This window comes from Saccopteryx leptura, chromosome 6 (assembly GCF_036850995.1).
Source record: "Saccopteryx leptura isolate mSacLep1 chromosome 6, mSacLep1_pri_phased_curated, whole genome shotgun sequence".
NCBI lineage: Eukaryota > Metazoa > Chordata > Mammalia > Chiroptera > Emballonuridae > Saccopteryx > Saccopteryx leptura.
In genome coordinates, this window is record NC_089508.1 from 71,679,100 (window position 1) to 71,700,656 (window position 21,557).

At 41.0% G+C, this 21,557-nt stretch overlaps 1 protein-coding gene across 3 annotated transcripts in view; it reads right to left on the reverse strand.

The window, feature by feature from the left end:
• Positions 1-21,557, reverse strand: part of SLC12A1 (solute carrier family 12 member 1) — a 93,723-nt gene that overhangs the window by 46,806 nt on the left and 25,360 nt on the right. For all 3 annotated transcript variants that reach the window (XM_066344298.1, XM_066344299.1, XM_066344300.1), the window contains exons 8-15: positions 20,795-20,906; positions 18,698-18,825; positions 12,810-12,894; positions 8,433-8,584; positions 6,771-6,878; positions 6,325-6,448; positions 4,157-4,258; positions 1,003-1,158 (exon numbers count right to left, since the gene is read on the reverse strand). In XM_066344298.1, coding sequence (XP_066200395.1) covers positions 1,003-1,158; positions 4,157-4,258; positions 6,325-6,448; positions 6,771-6,878; positions 8,433-8,584; positions 12,810-12,894; positions 18,698-18,825; positions 20,795-20,906 — 967 coding nt within the window. The remainder of the gene's footprint in view (positions 1-1,002; positions 1,159-4,156; positions 4,259-6,324; positions 6,449-6,770; positions 6,879-8,432; positions 8,585-12,809; positions 12,895-18,697; positions 18,826-20,794; positions 20,907-21,557) is intronic.

Sequence of the window (21,557 nt, forward strand, 5' to 3'; positions counted from 1 at the left end):
GATGCTCTATCCACTGCACCACCGCCTGCTCAGGCGAAATCTGTCTTTTCAAAATGGTCTCTTCAGTTAGATATCAAATCGTAAAAGACATATCAACATTAACCTACCACATCAAGGGCAGTGTGACTATCTGGCAAATTGCACATTATCAATATTTTTATATCTGAATTTGATTGAAAAGGAAAGAAAACATTAAAGTCATATTTCTATATAACTTCAATAAAAGTAGACATACTTGAACCCCAGAAAAATAAATAAATAAAAGGGTGAGTTTTACTATACGTGAATTATACCTAATGTTGAAAATATATGAAGTAATAAAGATAAACAACAAACAACCCCCCTCTATAGTAGTTGCTGCCTTCTATGCTCTACCTGCGGAGTAGAGGTGGCTCGGGTGCCTGAGACTGGACCTTTCAGTACCTGACTGTGGTCTCTAGCCTCCCCCATCTGCAGTCTATCCATTTCCCCCATTTTCTCAGCAATTCATTCATGTTACTCTCACTTTACATTATATTATATTATATTATATTATATTATATTATATTATATTATATTATATTATATTAATTATATTATTATATTATAATATTATACTATATTATTCATTGCTTATGTGTAGGTCTGTAAACTGAGAACAGGGACTATCTTGCATTTATCACGACATAGAAGGTGATATAACGAGAAGCTTTCGGTGTTTGTAGCATACACCCTGTAGTTAAAATGTCAGCTCCATCAGACCCTGACTGTTCCCTTGGCAACTGGTCAACTCCTTGCACTCCAGTGTTTTCATCATCTGTGAAATGGGCCTAATAATAGCTAGTGTACAGCATTACTGTGAGGATTAAATCAGTGCATGATATATTACATCATATTGTTAATGCCCACCATACGCACAGCACACCTTAGCACGTAAGAGCTGCTCAGTAACTGTTTGTTGAATAAATGGGTAATTAGAGGCTGCTTTGTAAAACCACTCCTGTACAGTCCTTCTTAACTTACCCGGCTTCTTGTAGGTCACGTAGATATAGAGAAAGAACTCAATGACATAGGTGATGACAGCTGCCCACCAGTTGATGACAAACATGACTGCACAGCACAAAACAGCTCCAAACAGAGATACCCACATGTTGTAAATTCCATATGCAGGTCTCCAACCTGAGAGTAAAAAAAGAAAAAATATCTCTGTGTACAAGAAAAACTTTCACATTATCACCATCACGCCACTGCATATTATTAGAATACAGATAATATGTTTTGTTTTGTTTTTCCCTAGCATAGAAATCAGAACTTTAAGGTCAAGTTTCTAACTGTTATTAGTTTTCTAAGATCTAGGGTCTCTGGCCTATGAAGGTATAATTATACCAAATACGGATGTTGTGAAATACAGAAAAATGTGTTTTTTGTGGCTCCTTCCTGCATGCCCTGATTGTCTTCCCAAACTACGAAACCTTGAGCTTCTGATTGATACCTGTGCCATTCGGAGTTGAAAGGAGGTAGAGAGGACGGAAAAGTGGAGTCTTGTGGGGAGGGGCAAGAGGCATTCCTTGGCAGGTCAAGAAAGAGAAGGTGAAGACAATGGCTTGTTTTCCCATGAACAAAGCAAAGCCCTCATCAAAAGTCAACCCATTAACTTCCTGCAGGTTCTTCCTGCAGGGTGGCTGGTGCTTGCCCTTTCAGAATACTAGATGAGAAAAGAGGGATATATTTGTCTTCAATGTCTTTGTAAACTGGTGCAATGATATGCTTTGCTTTTGCAATGAAAATATTTCTCTTGGTTCATACATGCGAGGGGGTTTCCCATGTTTTGTTAGCTTCCTGAAATTAAAGAACCTGGGAGACAGTACAATCAAGATGGGGAAGTTCTGATTTGAAGGGTTCATTTGATCTATGGATGAAGAGCATTTTAAACTTGGAGTTGCCAAATCACAGCAGAGCTTTCTAAGTCTTCTAGAGCAGTGGTCCCCAACCCCCCGGACTGTGGACTGGTACTGGTCCTTGGGCCATTTGGTACCAGTCCACAGAGAAAGAATAAATAACTTACATTATTTCCATTTTATTTATTAAGTCTGAACAATGTTTTATTTTTTAAAAATGACCAGATTCCCTCTGTTACATCCGTCTAAAACTCACTCTTGACGCTTGTCTCGGTCACGTGATACATTTATCCATCCCACCCTAAAGGCCGGTTCGTGAAAATATTTTCTGACATTAAACCGGTCCGTGGCCCAAAAAAAGTTGGGGACCTGTTGGGCAGATATAATGTATTATGTTCACTTTGTTAAAGATGATGCTGCCCACGTGGAGGCCGTCACCCAGGTGATATTAATGTGTGTTGGGGGCAGGCAGTGGGCAGGCAGAATCCTTGTAGCCTGGGGCTTGGTTTTGGGATTAAGCTTTTCCTACCCTTTTTGATGTAGACCAAAAATGGAGGCAGTACAATCCAATCATGCCTCAGAAAGTGACTTTGTATTAGAGACTTCCCTGTTTTGTATATTGGATTAAAGGTTTGGATTTCTACACTATAAAATGGGGGCAGAACGGGAGCTTGCTCTTGGTTCCTGGGATGATTAGCATGAGAGAGCAGAGGGAGCAGAGCAGAGAGCAGCAGAAAGAGGCCATGTGGCCAGGAGAAGCAGCCAAGATGGCGGAGTGCTGAGTGAGATGCCAGTTTGTGTAGAGTTTGTGTAGAGAAGGAAGGAGATGGGGAACTGAGGAGAATAGGCTAGTGAGCTAGAAACCTTTGATTCTAGGAAACTCGGATAAGTCAGTGGCTTTGTGAGCACTGAATGTGAGTGGGTTTTGGAGCCCAGTGTGTATTTTTACTTGCCCGCCGGGTGCAAGCTAGAATTAAAGAAAATGGCCTATCAGTTTTTGGCTCCATTGTTTCTTTACCGACTGTCCGAATCCAATGCGAACCTGCAAGGGCCAGGCTGCTGTGATGGTGGCCCTGGCCACGGCTCCTGGCTTTACAGGACCACAGTTCTAGAGCAATTTACTAAATGGCCACAACATGAATATGGCACTTAGAGAACATCACTGGGGGTGCCCTTAGTTGTCTCTGAGTCTGGTTCTGTGCATGTGAGTGTGTGTGTGAAATAAGAGGGGGAAAGGGGAGAGAGAGAAGTGGGGGAGAGTCTTAGTTTCTGGGCCTGAGCATCTACCAATCCCCCTCTTTGTGCTTTGCTCTTTTTCCTCTTTTTATCTCTTCCTCTTTCCCTCCTTTCTTTTCAAATTTTCCCCTGCCCACCTCTATTACTTCACCGTGTTTTTCAAAAACGGACATAAAATGGCATGGTGGCACACACAATTCTATGATTTGTGATATTCTCTGACTAGAAGAAGACAACAAAACAGAAACAAAAAGTCCTCAGGACTTTCTGGAACCTATTAGCCCTGTGTGGATGAAGGTTATCCTTCCATCTACCTTTTGTCTTATTAGCAGCAGCTTTTTAAAGGAGGCTCCAGTTGTGCCAGACTGGAAAAAAATTGGAAATGTCTTATATCCCTGATGAAAGTCCCCATGGTAAAGAATTTTCTGAGGGTTGATAATGACATCTCTATTCTGGTGGAAAGGCAGGAGAAATTCCATTGGCCAATGGAAGCAAAGAGAAGGTGAAGGGTGACTAGGTAGGGGAAGGGTCTTCGGTGTGAAAGTCTGCACCACTTTAATCCACAGTCTGAGAGGGCAGAGATGTCAGTGGCTTCACTGGGAATTGGCATTGACTACGCTCAGCAGGTAATTATGGGAGCTACTCATCCTTGCCTTCTGCACCATGGGCAGGAAACAAATTGATAGTAAGGAAGTTTCAAATATATACATTTATTCCACTTCTGCGATCACTTTCACCCTGAAAATAAATAGTGGTGTTTTTCTACTGCTGAAATATATGTGGTTTCTCTCGCAATGAATAATTTATTGCCACAGGAGAAAATTGACTTTATGGTTGGTCGCAAAGGCCATTGCTCAAATGTTTCCTTTCCTACTTCAGAAGTCATCCCCACCTCACCAAAACAAAGTGAATTACGCTGCCCACTAGGATACAAGGAAACAGATAAACACAGATTAAGCACTTTCACTGATTTATTTCATTTTTTTTTTTTTTGGCACTAACTGTTGGCTTATGCATATTTTAGTTTTCAAACATCAGCTTACCTGGAGATTTGGCGTAAGAGGCATGGAAGCAGGAGAAATTAATAAGTGCATATGAGGCCAGGAAAAAGTTGGAGATGATGGGAGCGATGGTGTTCAGTTCCGCTGTGAAGAAAGCAGAATGAGCATGTACACTTGAGTGATGAGACCAGGGACTGAACAGCTGTTGCAGCCTAAAAGCTTGACTTTATTTGGAAATTGAAAACATAGCTAGCATCTGTCAAAGTTTAAGAAGTTAGTGATTTTACTTTGGGGCTACATTCATTTTAAAATGTATTCTAAGCCAGAGTTTCTTTTCCATAAAATAAGAAGCAAAAGAACTCTACCAATTAAAAAATAGGCAGTCGAGACCTCAACCTGCAAAAAATTTGAGTGGGAATGGGCAGAGGGTTTGGGAACTGGGCAGATGATAAACTCCCCCGTGGCTATTCCAGAGGTACCAAATCCTGTGTTCTTTATCTGCTTTGCATACCAAGGTGCTGCAGGGTGACAGATTAGTTAAATACCAGTACACCAGAACTGCCTAATTGGAAATCTCTCTGCATATACCTGACTTGCTCTCTCTGACTTTCAGAACTCTTGTTAGTCATTTGTACTTTTCTACTTCTCCAGAGAGTTCTACCTCTCAAGATTTGTAAAAAAAAAAAAAAAAAATTTTTACTGCAGTAGCTAAATATCCAGTATGATTTAATCCCAGCTGAATGGTTTAGTTGTGACAAAAGAAATAATTTAGAGATGGTCCTGTTTCTCTGAATGGCAGATGTCTGTCAACCTCAGTGATAGAGACACACATGTGGCAGCTGGGTGTGACACTAGCACATGAAGCCAGATGAGGCCAGCAGGAAGTAGGTGAAACTAGCTGCCACAAAGCTGGTGCCCTGAGGCTGATCTGCACTGTTGTTTTTTTACAGAGACAGAGAGAGAGAGAGTCAGAGAGAGAGAGAGAGAGAGTCAGAGAGAGGGATAGATAGGGACAGACAGACAGGAACGCAGAGAGATGAGAAGCATCAATTATCAGTTTTTTTTCGCGACATCTTAGTGCCTTGACCGCAGGCCTTTAGCAGACTGAGTAACCCCTTGCTCAAGCCAGAGACCTTGGGTCCAAGCTCGTAAGCTTTTTGCTCAAACCAGATGAGCCCGCGCTCAAGCTGGTGACCTCGAGGTCTCGAACCTGGGTCCTCCACATCCCAGTCCGACGCTCTATCCACTGTGCCACCATCTATCTGGTCAGGCTGATTTGAAGTCTTGAAGCTTGAACTGCCTAATTGAAACATCTATAGAGAATTACTTTTTTGTTTAATTAAAAAAGAATCTAACAAACTTTGTTACCTTGTAACAAATATCTTCAACCTCGTAGAAATCTTATGAGGATTCGTGAACTGCAGTCACTTCCAGATTTTGTGATCAAGGGGGAGCCTTCATTGTTTGGCATCTCTCTGCTGAGGAAGGCTCTGCCCTTCTATGCACAGTTACTACCATCCTGACCTCTTGCTTCTTTTCCTCTGACATGCTCACCAGCACAGGAGATGCCTTAGGGACAGTGAGGAGCATGCAGCCTACATTAATGCATGTGCCTCTCCAAGATGATGGGGCTGCCTCTATATTGTAGGGAGAAGGAGATGATATGAAAATATGGATTAAATGGTTCTCAAACTAAAGTGGTCTATGAATCTCATGAGGAACTTGTGAAAATGAAGATTCCTTGTCACCAGAGATTCTGATTCTTACTCATGGGTTATGGCCAAAAAAATCTGCACTTTAACAAACCTGCAGGTGCTTCTCAATCTGACCCAGGTGGTCAACAGACCACATTTTGAAAACAGACACTTCAACTGCCCTGCTAGCTGCCAGGCTAGGAGATGTAAAGCCCGGTGGCAGCTCGGGGAGACTTTGGAATTAGGCAATAACGCTCAGGTTGAAGGATGAATTCAGTTACATTTCGCTGGATGAATTTCCAACACTCAGATTCAAACAGATTAAAGTTCAAAGTCCACCTCAAGTCTTCAAAGGCCCTCTTTGCCCAAGGATTTCTCATTTCCGTCTTAGAAAGGATCCAATATTCCCAAATGGAATATGAAACACAAAACAGGTAACTTCTCAAGCTAAAAGAAGAACCTTATAAGTATCAGGAGAATTACTTGGCTTTCAGTAAGAACGAGACTTCTACGAACCAATAAGAATGAATGCCATGGCTATAACGAAAGTGAGAATGTATCCTCTCAGTGGTTCATTGTTTTTCCCATATCCTTTTGCGAAGAACTGCAGGGCTTTGTAGATGTTGTCCTTGCACAGAGCCTAATGGGAAAGAAGAGAAGAAATTTGTCATTTATATCTATGCACAGCCATTTTCCCTAGGTGATTCAAACAAGAAGATTGGGCAAGAGATAGAGTGATACACAATATGAGCCACAAGTTAGCACTGCAGTTCATCACTCTTTATATTATTTAAATCGATCTCGACTATGTGGCAGACACAGCATTTGAGCCAGCTGCGCACATTAAACTGTTTCAGAAAATGATGGAAAACGATTGCCGGGGAGAATGAATATTTCAGCTCAATCCGTGTTCAGTGGCAACAGCATTAGGGAGAAGCACATGCTCTTGGGCTTGTTATCACCTGGAACACTTTGGGAGCGCTGACGAGGGAGGCCAGGGCCGACGAGAGCGTTGCAGAAAAGATGCCAGCAGTGATGAGGGGGCCAAACCCGGACACCATGCTCATGACCTTGAGAAGAGAGGTTCAAGTAAGGAAACTCATCCAACACACAGTAAGAACAAATAAATACATAAACAAACACATAAATAAAAAGAGCCGATTTTTGTATTCAAATACTTCCCTTTCTACTTTCTGAGATTTGAAATCTCGTTTATAAACTAATTGCTTCTATCCAGAATCCACCCGACCTACCCATTTTATTCTCAAGTTTTTAAGAGTTGGCTGTTTTTGTTTTTTTTTTCAAAATGAAAATGGCCTTTTTGGCCCTGGCCAGTGGCTCAGTGGATAGAGCATCGGCCTGGTGTATGGATGTCTCAGGTTCAATTCCCGGTCAGGGTACACAGGAAAAGCAATCATCTGCTATTCCCCACCTCCATCTCCCGCTCCTGTCCCTCTTCCCCTCCCAGAGCTAGTGGCTCGATTGGTTTGAGCGTGGCCCTGGGTGCTGAGGATAGCTCTGTGGGAGTGCATCAGCCTCAGGCAATAAATATAGCTTAATACTCAAGCATCAGCCCCTTATGGGGTTGGTGGGTTGATCCAGGTTGAGCACATGTGGGAGTCTGCCCAAATATCTCTCCTCCTCTCACCTAAAAAAAAAAAAAAAAAAGAAAAAAGAAATGGCTTTTTTGTTGATTATAAAAATAATAAATGTTCATCACAATTCATCCAGAAGACACTGGAAAGAATAAAGAAAGGTTTCAAGAATTTTGACATCTCACCCTCTGTTCTTTGTGAGTGTATGTTTCTTTCATAATGGGAAATTTTATCTCACAGAAAATGGTATTGTAATAAGGTTTGGGGCAGGATTCAGCTATGTACCAGTCTTTTAAAAGGTATTATTAGTCTTTCTTGTTCTTCCTGTGCATGGAAGCTTTGCAAGCCTTCACTTTCTCTGTGCTTATTAAACATAATTTTAGATATGAGACATGATGAGATTCTATCCATTTAAGTCATAGTTCAGAATAATGACTTCAGCTGAGTTCATTTCTCTTCGTTGGTTGTTAAAATAGATGAATGAGGCCTTCATGACATATTTGCTTCTCCCTCTGCTCACCAGTTGTTCACCCAAATTAGTATGTTTCTAGTCCTACAGTTCTCCCAACCTCCCCTGCTCCTCCCTCCTCTTTTCCCTCACCCTCTGCTGCTCACACTTTCCCTCTTGGCCTCGTCTTCCAGGTACTCCAGGACCACCACAGAGGCTTTTCCTAAGTCGAAGTCCGTGCATGAAATGCATTCTAAGTGCTAATTGACCTCAGTCTCTCCTTCTTTCCGCCTTGGAATCATGTACAATTGATTGGATCACCACAATTCAGGTGGTGATCCTTCTCTGGCGGTGCAATTCATACAAGTGCCTGTTCTTTCCTTACCACAGTAAATGTAGCCACAGGACTTGCGACCTCTTAATGCCTGTATGATTCCCTGCCCTCTCACACCAATTGTTCTTTGCTGAATTCAAATCAATCAATAATCAATCAGATGCAAAGTCAGAAGTTTCATTATACATGATGCTATAAAAGTAAAAACAAAGGCAATCAATGTTATTATAATTATGGCAGCTCAAACCTGGAAATTGTTCATCAGCCCGTACTGACATGGTTCGTTTTGACACCTTGAGAAGTCATAGCCCAGCCCGCAGGCTGCTGAGCCATTGCAGTTCATCCCAGAAATGATGGTGTCATTCATGTTTCCAGTGGCATCACGGACCACACAGGCCCCTGGGAAAAAAGAGTGGCTTGTCATTTCTTTATATGAAGAGTTCTGTTCCATGGCCCTGGCCGGTTGGCTCAGTGGTAGAGCGTCGGCCTGGCGTGCAGGAGTTCCAGGTTCAATTCCCGGTCAGGGCACACAGGAGAACCGCCCATCTGCTTCTCCACCCTTCCCCCTCTCTCTCTCTCTCTTCCCCTCCCGCAGCCAAGGCTCCATTGGAGCAAAGTTTGCCCAGGTGCTGAGGATATGGCTCTGTGGCCTCTGCCTCAGGCGCTAGAATGGCTCTGGTTGCAACAGAGCGACGCCCCAGATGGGCAGAGCATCGCCCCCTGGTGGGCATGCTGAGTAGATCCTGGTCGGGAGCATGCGAGAGTCTGTCTAACTGCCTCCCCATTTCCAACTTCAGAAAAATACAAAAAAAAAAAAGAGTTCTGTTCCCTTAAGGGCTTCTTCTGAACAAACACTTAGGTTACTTTGAATCTGAGCAGGTCCACTGGCTATATCTTGTCTTCATTACCAACGCATCCTGGGACAGGGCACCAGGGAGTTCCCATTCTCTGAAGCCGGAGAGCACCCGCTGTGTCTAACAAGCTTCCACCCTTCCTGCCCTGTGTGATTTCAGTCATAGCTCTCACCTGCCTCTGTAAGGCACTTGACAGTTTGGAATACCTTACTTTCTGATCCGTTAAAATGCACATACAGTGCACATAATACATACTCAATTTAGATTTCTGGCTTTGTGCTACTGATTTGGTGTTTCTCAAGCAGGTTTATGGTCTCATCTGTGAGAGAAACGAGGGATGGCATTATTGAATTGGGTAATTAAGTGACCCACAGCATTGCTTTCCACTAATGACATTTTTTTAAGTTATAATTTTTTTAAGTTATAATTCTGCTTAATATAAAATTTTAATGGTTTAAATAATAAATAAAATATTTTGGGATAAAATATTAAGAGTTCCTAATTAATACTAAATGGACAAATAATAGTCTATCAAATATTTAACTCCATTTATTCCATTTTTTTCATACACTTAGATGGTTCTGTTATTTTCTATTATAAATATGTAATGAATGCTTTTGTGCATATATATATTTTTTCTGTATTTTAAAGTATTTCTCTAGGATAGATTCCAGAAATGGAGTTATAAACATTTTAAAGATCCTTGATATATATTTTAATCACCGACATTCCTTATGAATTTTTGTAACTGTAATTTCTGACATTATAAATTTAATAGGATTATTTAAATATCTGAACATAGGTGTGAAATATATATAAACTTTTCTGAACTACCCGAAGAATAAATACTTTGCAAACTAATGCCAACCAATAAAACTGTTCATTTTGCTTTTTTAAACTTCAGCCAGGGTCAGTTCTTATTCTTTACTAGTAACTATGAAAGGTCCCAGTGATAGGTAGGAACTAAGGGAAATCCTCAATTGTCGCCATATTCTTTAAATCCAGAAAAAACTTAAGAATCAGAGAAACTTTAAGTTGAAAGAATCATTTAAAATAGTCAATGCAGTAGCTTTTTAATATAGTCCTGAGAGACTGTATGATATCCTGCCTGCCTCTGCATAAACACTTGAAATAATGGAGGTTGATTATCCAAAAAACTTATTCTTTCCAGAGTTTACTTTGCACTGTTCATTTACGTTGAGCTGACTTTTCTAAACCATGTATTCTAAATTCTGCGTAATAGAACTCCCCAAATTCCCATGATGCCAAGCCATGAACCATGATCTACACACTAATGACCTGACTGGCCCTTGACCCCATGACTAGCCATCTCTCATCCTGGGAAAAGTAGAGAAGCACAAGGTTTTCCACCCATCAGCAGCAAGAACTAAAAGAATCTTTGAAATCAGGTCTATAATTTGACTTATTCCTTCATTTTTCCTATGTGTGAGAAAGAAAACCATTCGGCAAATTTACCTTTAAGTGATTTCAATTATATTTAAAAATATGTCGATTTACTAAAGCATTTGAATAGAATCACTGTACATGCAACTAAATTTGGAAATGCCATAACAATATAGTTAACAACATTATTCTTTTTTTTTTTTTTCACATAAGGAGCAGTGAGAGAAACAAGAAACAAAGTGATTTTCTTTTCTTTTTTTCTTTAGAAACTAACTCAAAGCATATGTACTTTTTCAATTTCCTTCATAGTAAGCTGAGAACAGCTGAGACGGCCCTTTGGTAAAATTTTCATCCAGGCTTCCATAGTGGTTCAATCTGAAGTTGTATTTTCTAGTGTGCACGGAAAATAATTTTCTTCTCTGAATGTTCTACATCCTTCCTCCCCTATAATGACATAGCACGAGGTGACTCCTAACCAGGCGGAAGTATGGCTGCAGGTCACAGGTAGAACAAAAGTCAGCTTAGGAACAGCAGGTGAATCTACATATTTTCTGCTCAGTGAGTAGAATGGTCACCTACACTGCTGGCAGCTGGGTCTTATTTTTAAAAAAATTTTTAAAGTTATGCAGACTGGTGCAGCCACTGTGGAAAACAGTATGGAGAGTCCTCAAAAAATTAAAAATGAAACTGCCTTTTGAACCAGCCATCCCACTTTTAGGAATATATACTAAGAACACCAAATCACTGATTCAAAAGAAGAAATGCACCCCCATGTTTATTGCAGCATTGTTTACAATAGCCAAGATCTAGAAACAGCCCAAGTGTCCGACAGTGGACGAGTGGATTAAAAAGCTGTGGTACATATACACAATGGAATACTATGCGGCCATGAAAAAGAAGGAAATCTTACCTTTTGCGACAACATGGATGGACCTGGAAACTATTATGCTAAGTAAATAAGCCAGGCAGAGAAAGAAAAATATCATATGACCTCACTCGTTTGAGAAATCTAATGAACAATGTGAACTGAGGAGCAGAATAGAGGCAGAGACGGGATCAAAGGGACCAGAGGGAAAGCGGACAGAGGGAAAGGGGATGAGAGGATGGGATCAGAGAAGGGAAAGAGATTGGTGAAATTATATATACATAACACAGTGTTATAGAGAGCAGGAAAGCAAATCCTGAAAAGGGGGGTGTGGGGGGGAGGGGGGCAAGGGGGTGGTTGAGGAGAACAGGGGGGTGGAGAGATGTACTCAGTGGGACACTTGAATCTATGTAAACACAATAAATTAAAATAAATAGATACAAAATTTTAAAGTTAATTTTAGAGAAAGAGAAAGGCAGAGAGAAACATCGATTTGTTGTTGCACTTATTTATGCATTTATTGGTTGATTCTTATTTGTGTCCTGACTAGGGATTGAACTTGCAACCTTGACATATTGAGACAATGCTCTAACCAACTAAGCTACCAGGCCAAGGCTGGCAGCTGGATCTTGTTATGACTTCCTGCTGATTGGTGGCAGTGACATTTTCTATCAGGGACAGCAAGCAGTGCAAAGAGGAGACACAGTCATCAATTCTATATCCTTCACACTTTCCTGATGCTTTTGTTGTTGTTTTTGTTTTGTTTTGGGTTCCTTTCTCTTTCTCTGTTCCTCGCCTGCCTCCTTAGGGCAAAGGAAGTGGGCACCAGAAATGGTGGCTTTCTTGGCAGTAGCATTATTACCAACTAGAGTAGCACAACAAAACCCTTTTGGGTTCAAGTAAAATGACAATCTGATTACCTCTACCCTATACCTGACCCAGAGACGCCTGTGTTACAGTTTATTTACATTCAGCCTAGAGCATCTAAGAAGGGAATTAAGATTGTTGCCTTTTAAAAAATGTTTTACGCCCTGGCCGGTTTGCTCAGTGGTAGAGCGTCGGCCTGGCGTGCAGGAGTCCCGGGTTCGATTCCCAGCCAGGGCACACAGGAGAAGCGCCCATCTGCTTCTCCACCCCTCCCCCTCTCCTTCCTCTCTGTCTCTCTCTTCCCCTCCCACAGCGAGGCTCCATTGGAGTAAAGATGGCCTGGGCGCTGGGGATAGCTCCTTGGCCTCTGCCCCAGGCGCTAGAGTAGCTCTGGTCGCAACAGAGCGATGCCCCAGAGGGGCAGAGCATCGCCCCCTGGTGGGCGTGCCAGGTGGATCCCGGTGGGGCGCATGCGGGAGTCTGTCTGACTGTCTCTCCCCGTTTCCAGCTTCAGAAAAATACCAAAAAAAAAAAAAAATGTTTTACTTATGTTCCATTGAAAGTCCATTGGACATGAAAACCCATCGGACACCTTGTAAATCGGCCATGCCAACACCAGAGACACACAACTTACCTACACAAATAGCAACTCCTATGTAGGCAACAGTGGTGATGAAAATGGCCAGCATGGTTCCTCTGGGGATGGCATCTTGGGGATCCTTTTAAAACATAATGTGGACGTACGAGGAGTCGAGGAGGAATAAGAAGCAGAGATTGCTTGAAGTTATTTCTGTATTTTAAAATTTTTAGGCTATTTTTCCTGAGGAGAATGCTAAAGAAAAGATTAAACTAATAGCAAAATGGTAAGCTCACGTTCTTTTGGGATAAGGGTAAAGTGTTTAGAGTGAATAAAGAAATCTGTAGAATTTTGCACTCAACAGTAGAGATCTCTAAGTGTCCAGGAGGGAGTTTTTATAGAAAAGTATACTAGTTAGTTCACTCACTAATGCCTCTTTCTCCTTTATTGCCTGTGAATTTCATGCAAATTTATTAAACCTTAAATTATTAGAACTATCCAACCATACCTGGCACATTGACGATATATCTCTCTCTATGGTTGTTTTGTACTAAACTTAAGCTTGTCTTAAAAAAAAATCACTTTGAGCGAAAAGGATCATCTGCTAAATTCTCCAATCCCTCAAAATTTCCCATTTGGAATCTAGTTCAGGAATGACTGCAATGGGAGATACTTAATTTTCACAAGCAGGCATAAAGAAAGATGCAAATTTAAGTTTATACCAGAAAATCGGCTTTTCTCTTGCTTATAAATTCACTGAGCTAAGCTCACATCATATATAATATACCATTTTATATCCTATTTGGTGTGCTAAATCATATCATAATCAATTCCAAGCAGCATAGCTTCTAAATAATAGATAGAATTCAGCTTAACAGGGATAATTAAATAGAGATTTTAATGTATGTACTGATTACACAGGACAGTGCCTGGCACATAGTAAGGGTCAATAAATGGTGAATTGAGGGAAGCTCAGTCTCAATAGGCATTAGCTCCCCCACCAAAAGACACGAGACTCAATGATACAAATAAGCAATCAACACAGTTAAAATACAAAGTTGTGAATTTTTTGTTTGTTTGCTTGCTTAAATCTGTTGATCAAACCCATCAGAAAGGTAAACTCGTGGTGAATGTAGACTCAACCTGACAGGTGGAAATCATAACTAAACCAAGTAAATCTGTCCCCACATAGGACTAAGCCATCCCTATGAAGTCACTCTGTGATCATTAATTTCTTCTCACTCTTTTAGGAATATCTCTACGTATGCAGCCTCTTCCTTCCAAGCTATTGCCTCATGACCACTCTGACTTTTGATCGTAAAGTATTACTTCTCAAAGCATTCTCTTCCTTTGGTTTTCATGGCCTCATTGTGCGTTGGGTTCTCATATCTCTTAGGCAGCTTTTCTCTTTTTCTTCAGACTCCTTTTCCACCATCAGTACTTTGAATGCTTGTTTCCCTGGGCGCTGCTTTGGTCCTCTCCTCTCCTGCCTTTTGCACAGACCTAGATGAACTCAATGCATGCATGGCTTCTGGTATTGCCTAGTTCTTTTTCAGAGCTCTGGATTCATAAATCTAGCTACACACCTAGACATCTCCACTCTGATGTCCTTCTGCCATTTCAACCTCAGTGGTAAATATGAGCTTCTTTTTTCTCACCTATTACACCATGGAATCAAGTGAGTAGGTTGCAGCTAGCATTAAACAAATACAATATAATAGAACTGATGTGAAAATAGTCAGATGTCATTTGTAGTAAAGAACTGTTTGGGGGGAAAATGTTGTATGTGTATACTTAGTTGTGATGTATAATGTTTTCTAACTGCAAATCATAGTAAAATAAAATTTCCTTTTTGTTTTATTTTTTTAACTCTAACAAAAGCTGACCCTTTGTTCCATTTCCCCTGTCACAGCCTTAATTCAAGCCCATGTCACCTCTTGCCCAGACTTCTGTGATATCTTCTAATTGATCTTACGGCCTCCACTCTCCCTACCTATCACCCCTTCCCCGCTCAATACACACACAGCCAATCTTTCGCAGTCTGCTAGCAGGCTCTCTCTAAAACATATCTCATCTTAATCTAACCTTCTTAACGTTTCTAGCTCATTTTGGGATAATATCCAAACTCTACTGTCTGTAGTTTAAAGGCCCTTTGAGTTCTATTTAATAGTATATATGAGGGCATGTGCTGAAAGTTAAGCTTAATTGTAGAATCACCAAAGTATTTTTAAATGGAAATAAAAAAAAAACTTTGTACAACAGCACAATAATCACTTGCTCCCTGAAAATCATGATGGGATAACCTCTACCTTTTATTTTTTACATATAAAATCAAAATCAGAGATTTCTCAGTCCAGATTGGTAGATAAGCAAAATTTTTTACTAATGTGGCACCCTAACTCAAGTTACCGTTCATCTTGGGAGAAATAAATTACAAGTGTTGCCATTTTACTTTTATTTTTATTGTTTGAGCGAGACAGAGAGAAGGACAGAGAGGAACAGACAGGAAGGGAGGTGAGAAGCATCAATTCATAGTTGTGTCACTCAGTTGTCCATTGATTGTTTTCTCATGTGTGCCTTAACCAGGGGTCTCCAGCTGAGCCAGTGATGCCTTATTCAAGCCAGTGAGCTTGGGCTTGAAGTCAGTGACCTTTGGGCTCAAACCAGAGACCATGGGGTCATGTTTATGATTCCACACTCAAGTCCATGGCCCTGTGCTCAAGCTGGTGAGCCTTTGCTCAATCTGGCAACCTCGAAGCTTTGAACCTGGGTCCTCAGCATCCCAGGTCAATGCTCTGTTCACTGCACCACCACTTGGTCAGGTTAAGTGTTGCTTTTTTAGATAATTTTTTTTTTTTAGTTTTTTTTTTTTTTACTCCCAGAGTGTCAGGACAGAGAGAGAGGGTCCTTTATAAATATGTTTATTAATATACTGATGAAGGTCCTGGCTGGCTGCCTCAGTGGTAGCGTGTCACCCAGCGTGTGGATGTCCGGGGTTCAATCCCTGGTCAGGGCACAGAGAAGAACGCCCATCTACTTCTCCATCCTTCCCTCTCTTGCTTCTCTCTCTCTTTCCTTCCTGCAGCCATGGTTTGATTGGAGAGAGGTGGCCCCAGGCACTGAGAATGGCTCCATGGCCTCTGCTTCAGGTGCTAAAAAAGGTTCTGGTTGCTGAGCAACGGAGCAACACCCCAGATGGGCAAAGCATCGTCCCTAGTGGGCTTGCTGGGTAAATCCCAGTCAAGGCACATGCAAAAGTCTGTCTCTATGCCTCCCTTTTTCTCATTGAACAAAATACACACACACACACACACACACGCATGCACGCACACACACACACACACACACACAAAGATTTTACTTGTATGCCCCGTGCTGCATGTAAAATAATTTCCATCAGCAGTATCTATCTCTATGCCTTTTTCTATCCATTTCTTTTCTTCCAACTGTCCCTCTCCTCTTTATTCTACTGATGAACTCCTACTCACTCCTTGAAAACAGGATTGGGAATTCCTCCTATAAAAGTCTCCCCTTACTTGTTTTAGGGATAGCAGTTACTGTTTTTTCTTTACCTAGCACACGATCTATTTTTGCTTCCTGTGACTCCATTAGAGTAACTCTGTCTCCCCCTTAGACCATGACTCCTGGAGGGAGTCTTTGCTTTCACAGTGCCTGGTGTAAGTAGGTGCTCAGTAAGCGTGGGCTAAGCTGAACTGACAACTGAGCATCTAATAAAAATTGTCTTTAAGGAGTCTGGGAAAAAAAAGACAGTATTCTTTCATTTCAATGTGTATTTACAGTGTGTAGAAACTTAAATCAGTGACATCTAATTTTTTTTTTTTAATCTGAGTAACAGGAAGCTCAACATCCCTAACTGAATTTCATTCAGCAGTGGTACTAACTACTTGAATAATTTTAAACAAGATATTACTTAATTTTTCTGAGCCTCAGCCTGATCTTTTTTTATGCCATATCTCTGCTCAAGAAATTTGTCATGGCACCGTGGTCATTAACATAACTAATTAAAAAGCTTTGAATCATTCAATAAATATTTACCAAAGCTTTACTAGCTCCAAAGATACAGCAATGAACAAAACCAAAGGCAAAGGCCCCACTTTCACAGTTATATTCTAGGCAAGCACCTCCCAAGCAGGTCCCTCCAGCAGCTCTCTCTCCTTACGTTATAAGAGTGTCTTCAACCTCTGGTCCATGGACTGGCCGGACAGAAATTACATGCTGGTCCGTGAAAAAGCTAACCACCCTGATATTGCATGAAGATTATAGACCCAGTGATCTCAGTTGAATTCGCTTATGCTCAAGGTGACTGAATGCTGTTTTAGCAGTCCCCAAAATAATTTTCCTATTTTCACTGGTTCCCAAGTGTAAATAGGTAGAAAACCACAGCCTTACAAGGTTATCCAGCTTCATGAGCTTCTCCAGTTAAACTGTGAGAGAGCCTTTACTGTTTCTAGTTTCCCCCATGCTGGACTGGTTTTTTGTCTTTTCTGCCTGGAATACATTTTCTCATCAACAGTCAGTACTTATCCTTTGCTTTCAGTTTACGCAGAGGTTACTGCCATGAAGAAATCATCCTTAATGTAATAGCTATTTGTTCATTATTTTATCTCACAATCCATTTAGATAGTGCACTCAGTCTTCTTGTCTACATAGCTCTTGATGGTTCTGGCAAATAGTTCTTGTCTTGCAAAGTAGATTATAACATTATTGAGGTAAAACTTGTGTCTTCTACTTTGAGTGAGCGTGTGGTAAATACTGATTACTGTCTCCTAATATTCTTTCTTACCTTCTTCCTTTTAATATTAGAACCCCCAACGATTTTAGCTGGACGCATGGCAGCCCAGTTGGAGACTACATTTCCCAGTCTTCTCTACAACCAGCTAAGGATGCAGACTGAATTATGGCTAATGGAATGTCAGCAGAAATTGTTACATTGACGGTCCAGGAATTGCTTGTCCACTATTTCCTATTCCCCTTTCTATGGATTGGAGTGTGATCTTGGAAATAATCAGTCATCTACGACCTTGCAGAAAAAGGCAATCCCCAAGGGAATAGTAAAGCAAGGAAGGTCAGTCTGGGTTGCTGGGCTACCATTTGGAGCAGATCTTTCTTATTCCACTGGGTGGCTACGAGCTCAAATTTTTATTTACTAGAAGAACTTCTATCTTGTTTGGGTCAAAATTACTGGTCTTTTATAAACCATTCAAACCAATATCCTACCTAATTCAATGCTCCTTATAGTACTTAACATATGTAGATAATATGAGTGAGTGTTAAATAAATACCTATTAAACAAGTGAATGTATCAGCAGCATTCAGCAGTATAGTAAATTGACCTTGGTGTTTGTTTTTTTTCTTCAATGTTCCTACACATTATGTGTTTAAAAGAGGAAGTGGTACTTCTGATAGTTTTTTTCACTGAACTGTATTTATTTTGTTGGATATGTGACATACAGTCATACTCTGTCTTTCTTATGTCACTGAATGAGTCTTTTGGAAGACTCCAGCAGCTCTCTCTCCTTACGTTATAAGAGTGTCTTCAACCTCTGGTCCATGGACTGGCCGGACAGAAATTACATGCTGGTCCGTGAAAAAGCTAACCACCCTGATATTGCATGAAGATTATAGACCCAGTGATCTCAGTTGAATTCGCTTATGCTCAAGGTGACTGAATGCTGTTTTAGCAGTCCCCAAAATAATTTTCCTATTTTCACTGGTTCCCAAGTGTAAATAGGTAGAAAACTACCAGGAATAGGGTAGTCTGGCATTAAGGGATCATTTTTAAGTAATCAGGAAACCTTACAGAAATTTTACAGTTTGAAAGCTGTAGAGAAACTTTGTCACTATTGACATCTATAGCTACTTGTGATATGGCCACCAGCTGCACCACCACCTCCCAGGACACAAGAACAAAAAAAGGAACATACCTCCAAATCTCCTGAGATATTGGCACCTGCAAGAATTCCGGTAGCTGCTGGGAAAAAAATGGCAAAGACAGAGAAGAAGCCTTCGCCTTTTGTGAAGCTTGGCCCAAAGTTTTCTGCAAATATTGATGCTGCAACACAAATAATGATAAAATCATCATGTAGATGCTCTTCACATAGTAAGAGATAGTTACCTTTGACTTCTATACCCCTAAATGCAAATGAGTTCCTATAATCTAACTAAAATGAACTCAGAGATGTTGCTATACTCCTGATGAACCTCATGTTAATTTTTGTCAAAGGTGAAAATACATATCACAGGTTTTAGATCTCTAGAACAGCTCTGAAAAATCAATAAATTTTGTGCCAACAGAGACGAAAGCTACCTGACTTCTTTGAATCTAGAAGATTGAAAAAATGAGAAAATGAGAGTTCTCTCATGGTCATATGGCCGTACTCACAAATATACCATAAGTATACACCATCTTACAAATAAACAACTACATTCTCACATGCATAAATACCTTAATCACCACAATGCTTTTCTATGCCTTTTAATAAAATATTGCAAAACTTGCTTGACCAGTGGTGGTGCAGTGGATAAAGCATTGATCTGGGATGCTAAGGTCCCAGGTTTGAAACCCTGAGGTCGCTGGCTTGAGTGCGAGTTCATCTGGCTTGAGCACAAGCTCACCAGCTTGAGCACAGGGTCACCGAAATGATCCCATGATTGCTGGCTTAAACTCAAGGGTTTCTGGCTTAAGCAAGGGGTCACTGGCTTGTCTTGATCCCTCTGGTCAAGGCACATATGAGAAGCAGTCAATAAACTAAAGTGATGCAACTATGAGTTGATGCTTCTCATCTTCCTTCCTTCCTCCTCCCCCCTCTCCTTCTTCTCTCTCTCTCTCTAAAAAAAATACAGAAACTTGTGGGTACGACTACCTTACAATTTTGCTATTAATATTCTAACATACCCACCCCTTGCTGAGATTTAATTTTAAATTCTTATGCCAAATTTTATTGTGAGGAGCTTTGATCATAAAACAATACTATCCCACAGATTGTCACCAAGTTACTTAAATGAAAATGAAATAATTTAGAAAAAAAAAACCAGAAAGGGAAAAGAAGCAAGAAAAGAAAAATGTGAACAAAAAAATCTAGAAAAATAAGGGAAGAAAATTTATAACATCAGAAAAAAATATAACAGAAGCTGGAAGGAGGGAAAAGAATGATAAGGAAAGGATGTTAGTTAATGTGTAAAACAAACAAGACAATTTTTACAAAGGAAAAAGAATAATAAAGAAAGATGAGGCCCTGGCTGGTTGGCTCAGTGGTAGAGCGTCGGCCTGGCGTGCAGAAGTCCTGGGTTCGATTCCGGCCAGGGCACACAGGAGAAGCGCCCATCTGCTTCTCCACCCCTCCCCCTCTCCTTCCTCTCTGTCTCTCTCTTCCCCTCCCGCAGCCAAGGCTCCATTGGAGCAAAGATGGTCAGGGCGCTGGGGGTGGCTCTGTGGCCTCTGCCTCAGGTGCTAGAGTGGCTCTGGTCGCGATATAGCGACGTCCCAGATGGGCAGAGCATCGCCCCCTGGTGGGCAGAGCATCGCCCCCTGGTGGGCATGCCAGGCGCATGCGGGAGTCTGTCTGTCTCTCCCTGTTTCCAGCTTCAGAAAAATGCAAAAAAAAAAAAAGAAAGATGATGTGATATAAAAAGGAAATGAACAATGACTACTGAGCAAGTGAAGGGAAATATTTCAAAAATCTCGGCAGTGGATTCTTGAGTAAACTGGAGTGAACAGTTAGGAAAAGGTGAGTCAGTGGAGGAGAATAGGGGAGGGAAGTCAAATTCCATGCTCAGTGACAGTCTCACAGGGTGCCACAGTAAGTAATTCCTACAGTCTTTTATGCTGAAAACCTGACAGTGATGCTTAACCAGGTAATGCAGCAGGGTTGAGACCCACTTTGGCTCTCCTGAATCCAACCTCAGGCTCTTCTCTGAATCACAGTGGGATTCCAAGGTTGGAGTGGGGGGTCACAGGGATGGTAATAGAGGCAAGCAATAGAGAACCATTTATTGCAAAGCAACTCATTTGTCACACATACCTTGGTAATTAAAGAAACCTCTGGCCTTCTTCTCATTGTTGGATGGAATGACGGTTCCAATAAAGAAGTTTGCAATGGCAATGAGAAGAATGACCAGAAGGATCACCTGAGCCTGCAATGGCAAAGTAAAAGAAGGCCAAGTTAGATTCATTTAACAACTTTTTATATAATCATAAAAGTTATGTGTCCACTGAAGAAAGATTTGATCTGATTATCCTAGCTAGGGCACTACTACTAAGATTAGATCATAAGTGGATCCTTATGAATGGCTTTATTTGACCTGAGTATAGATTATACATTTTCAATGGGAGCCTGTGCTTGGGAAGTTGAAGGTGACACTACAAGAACATTCTAAGTACTAAGTAGGTAATTCACTGCAGTGTACTCAGGAATGTAAGTTGAGCCCAAATGTTTAACACTAATAGAGTTTATTTCCTTCCTAGGCAGAGCACCATGGCTTCCTCTCATTACCAGTGCTAAGTGCGGGTGTATGAGAACACAGAATGACTCACAGAATGTCCCTGACAGTGCATTTGATGTTGGGCTGTCAGGGTGTGCCCAGCACAGGCAGTATGCGAGGTTGACCAGCAAATTATCTCTCTTTAGTTCCTCATACATTTCAAGGCATTTATTGTCTCGGCATTTCCATAGGCTATTCCCTCTACTAAGAAGGCACTTTTACTCTTTGCAGAACTGTTTCCTTATTTGCATCTTTTCAACCTTAGCTACCTCCTCAGAGATGCTTTCTTGACTATTGAATCTA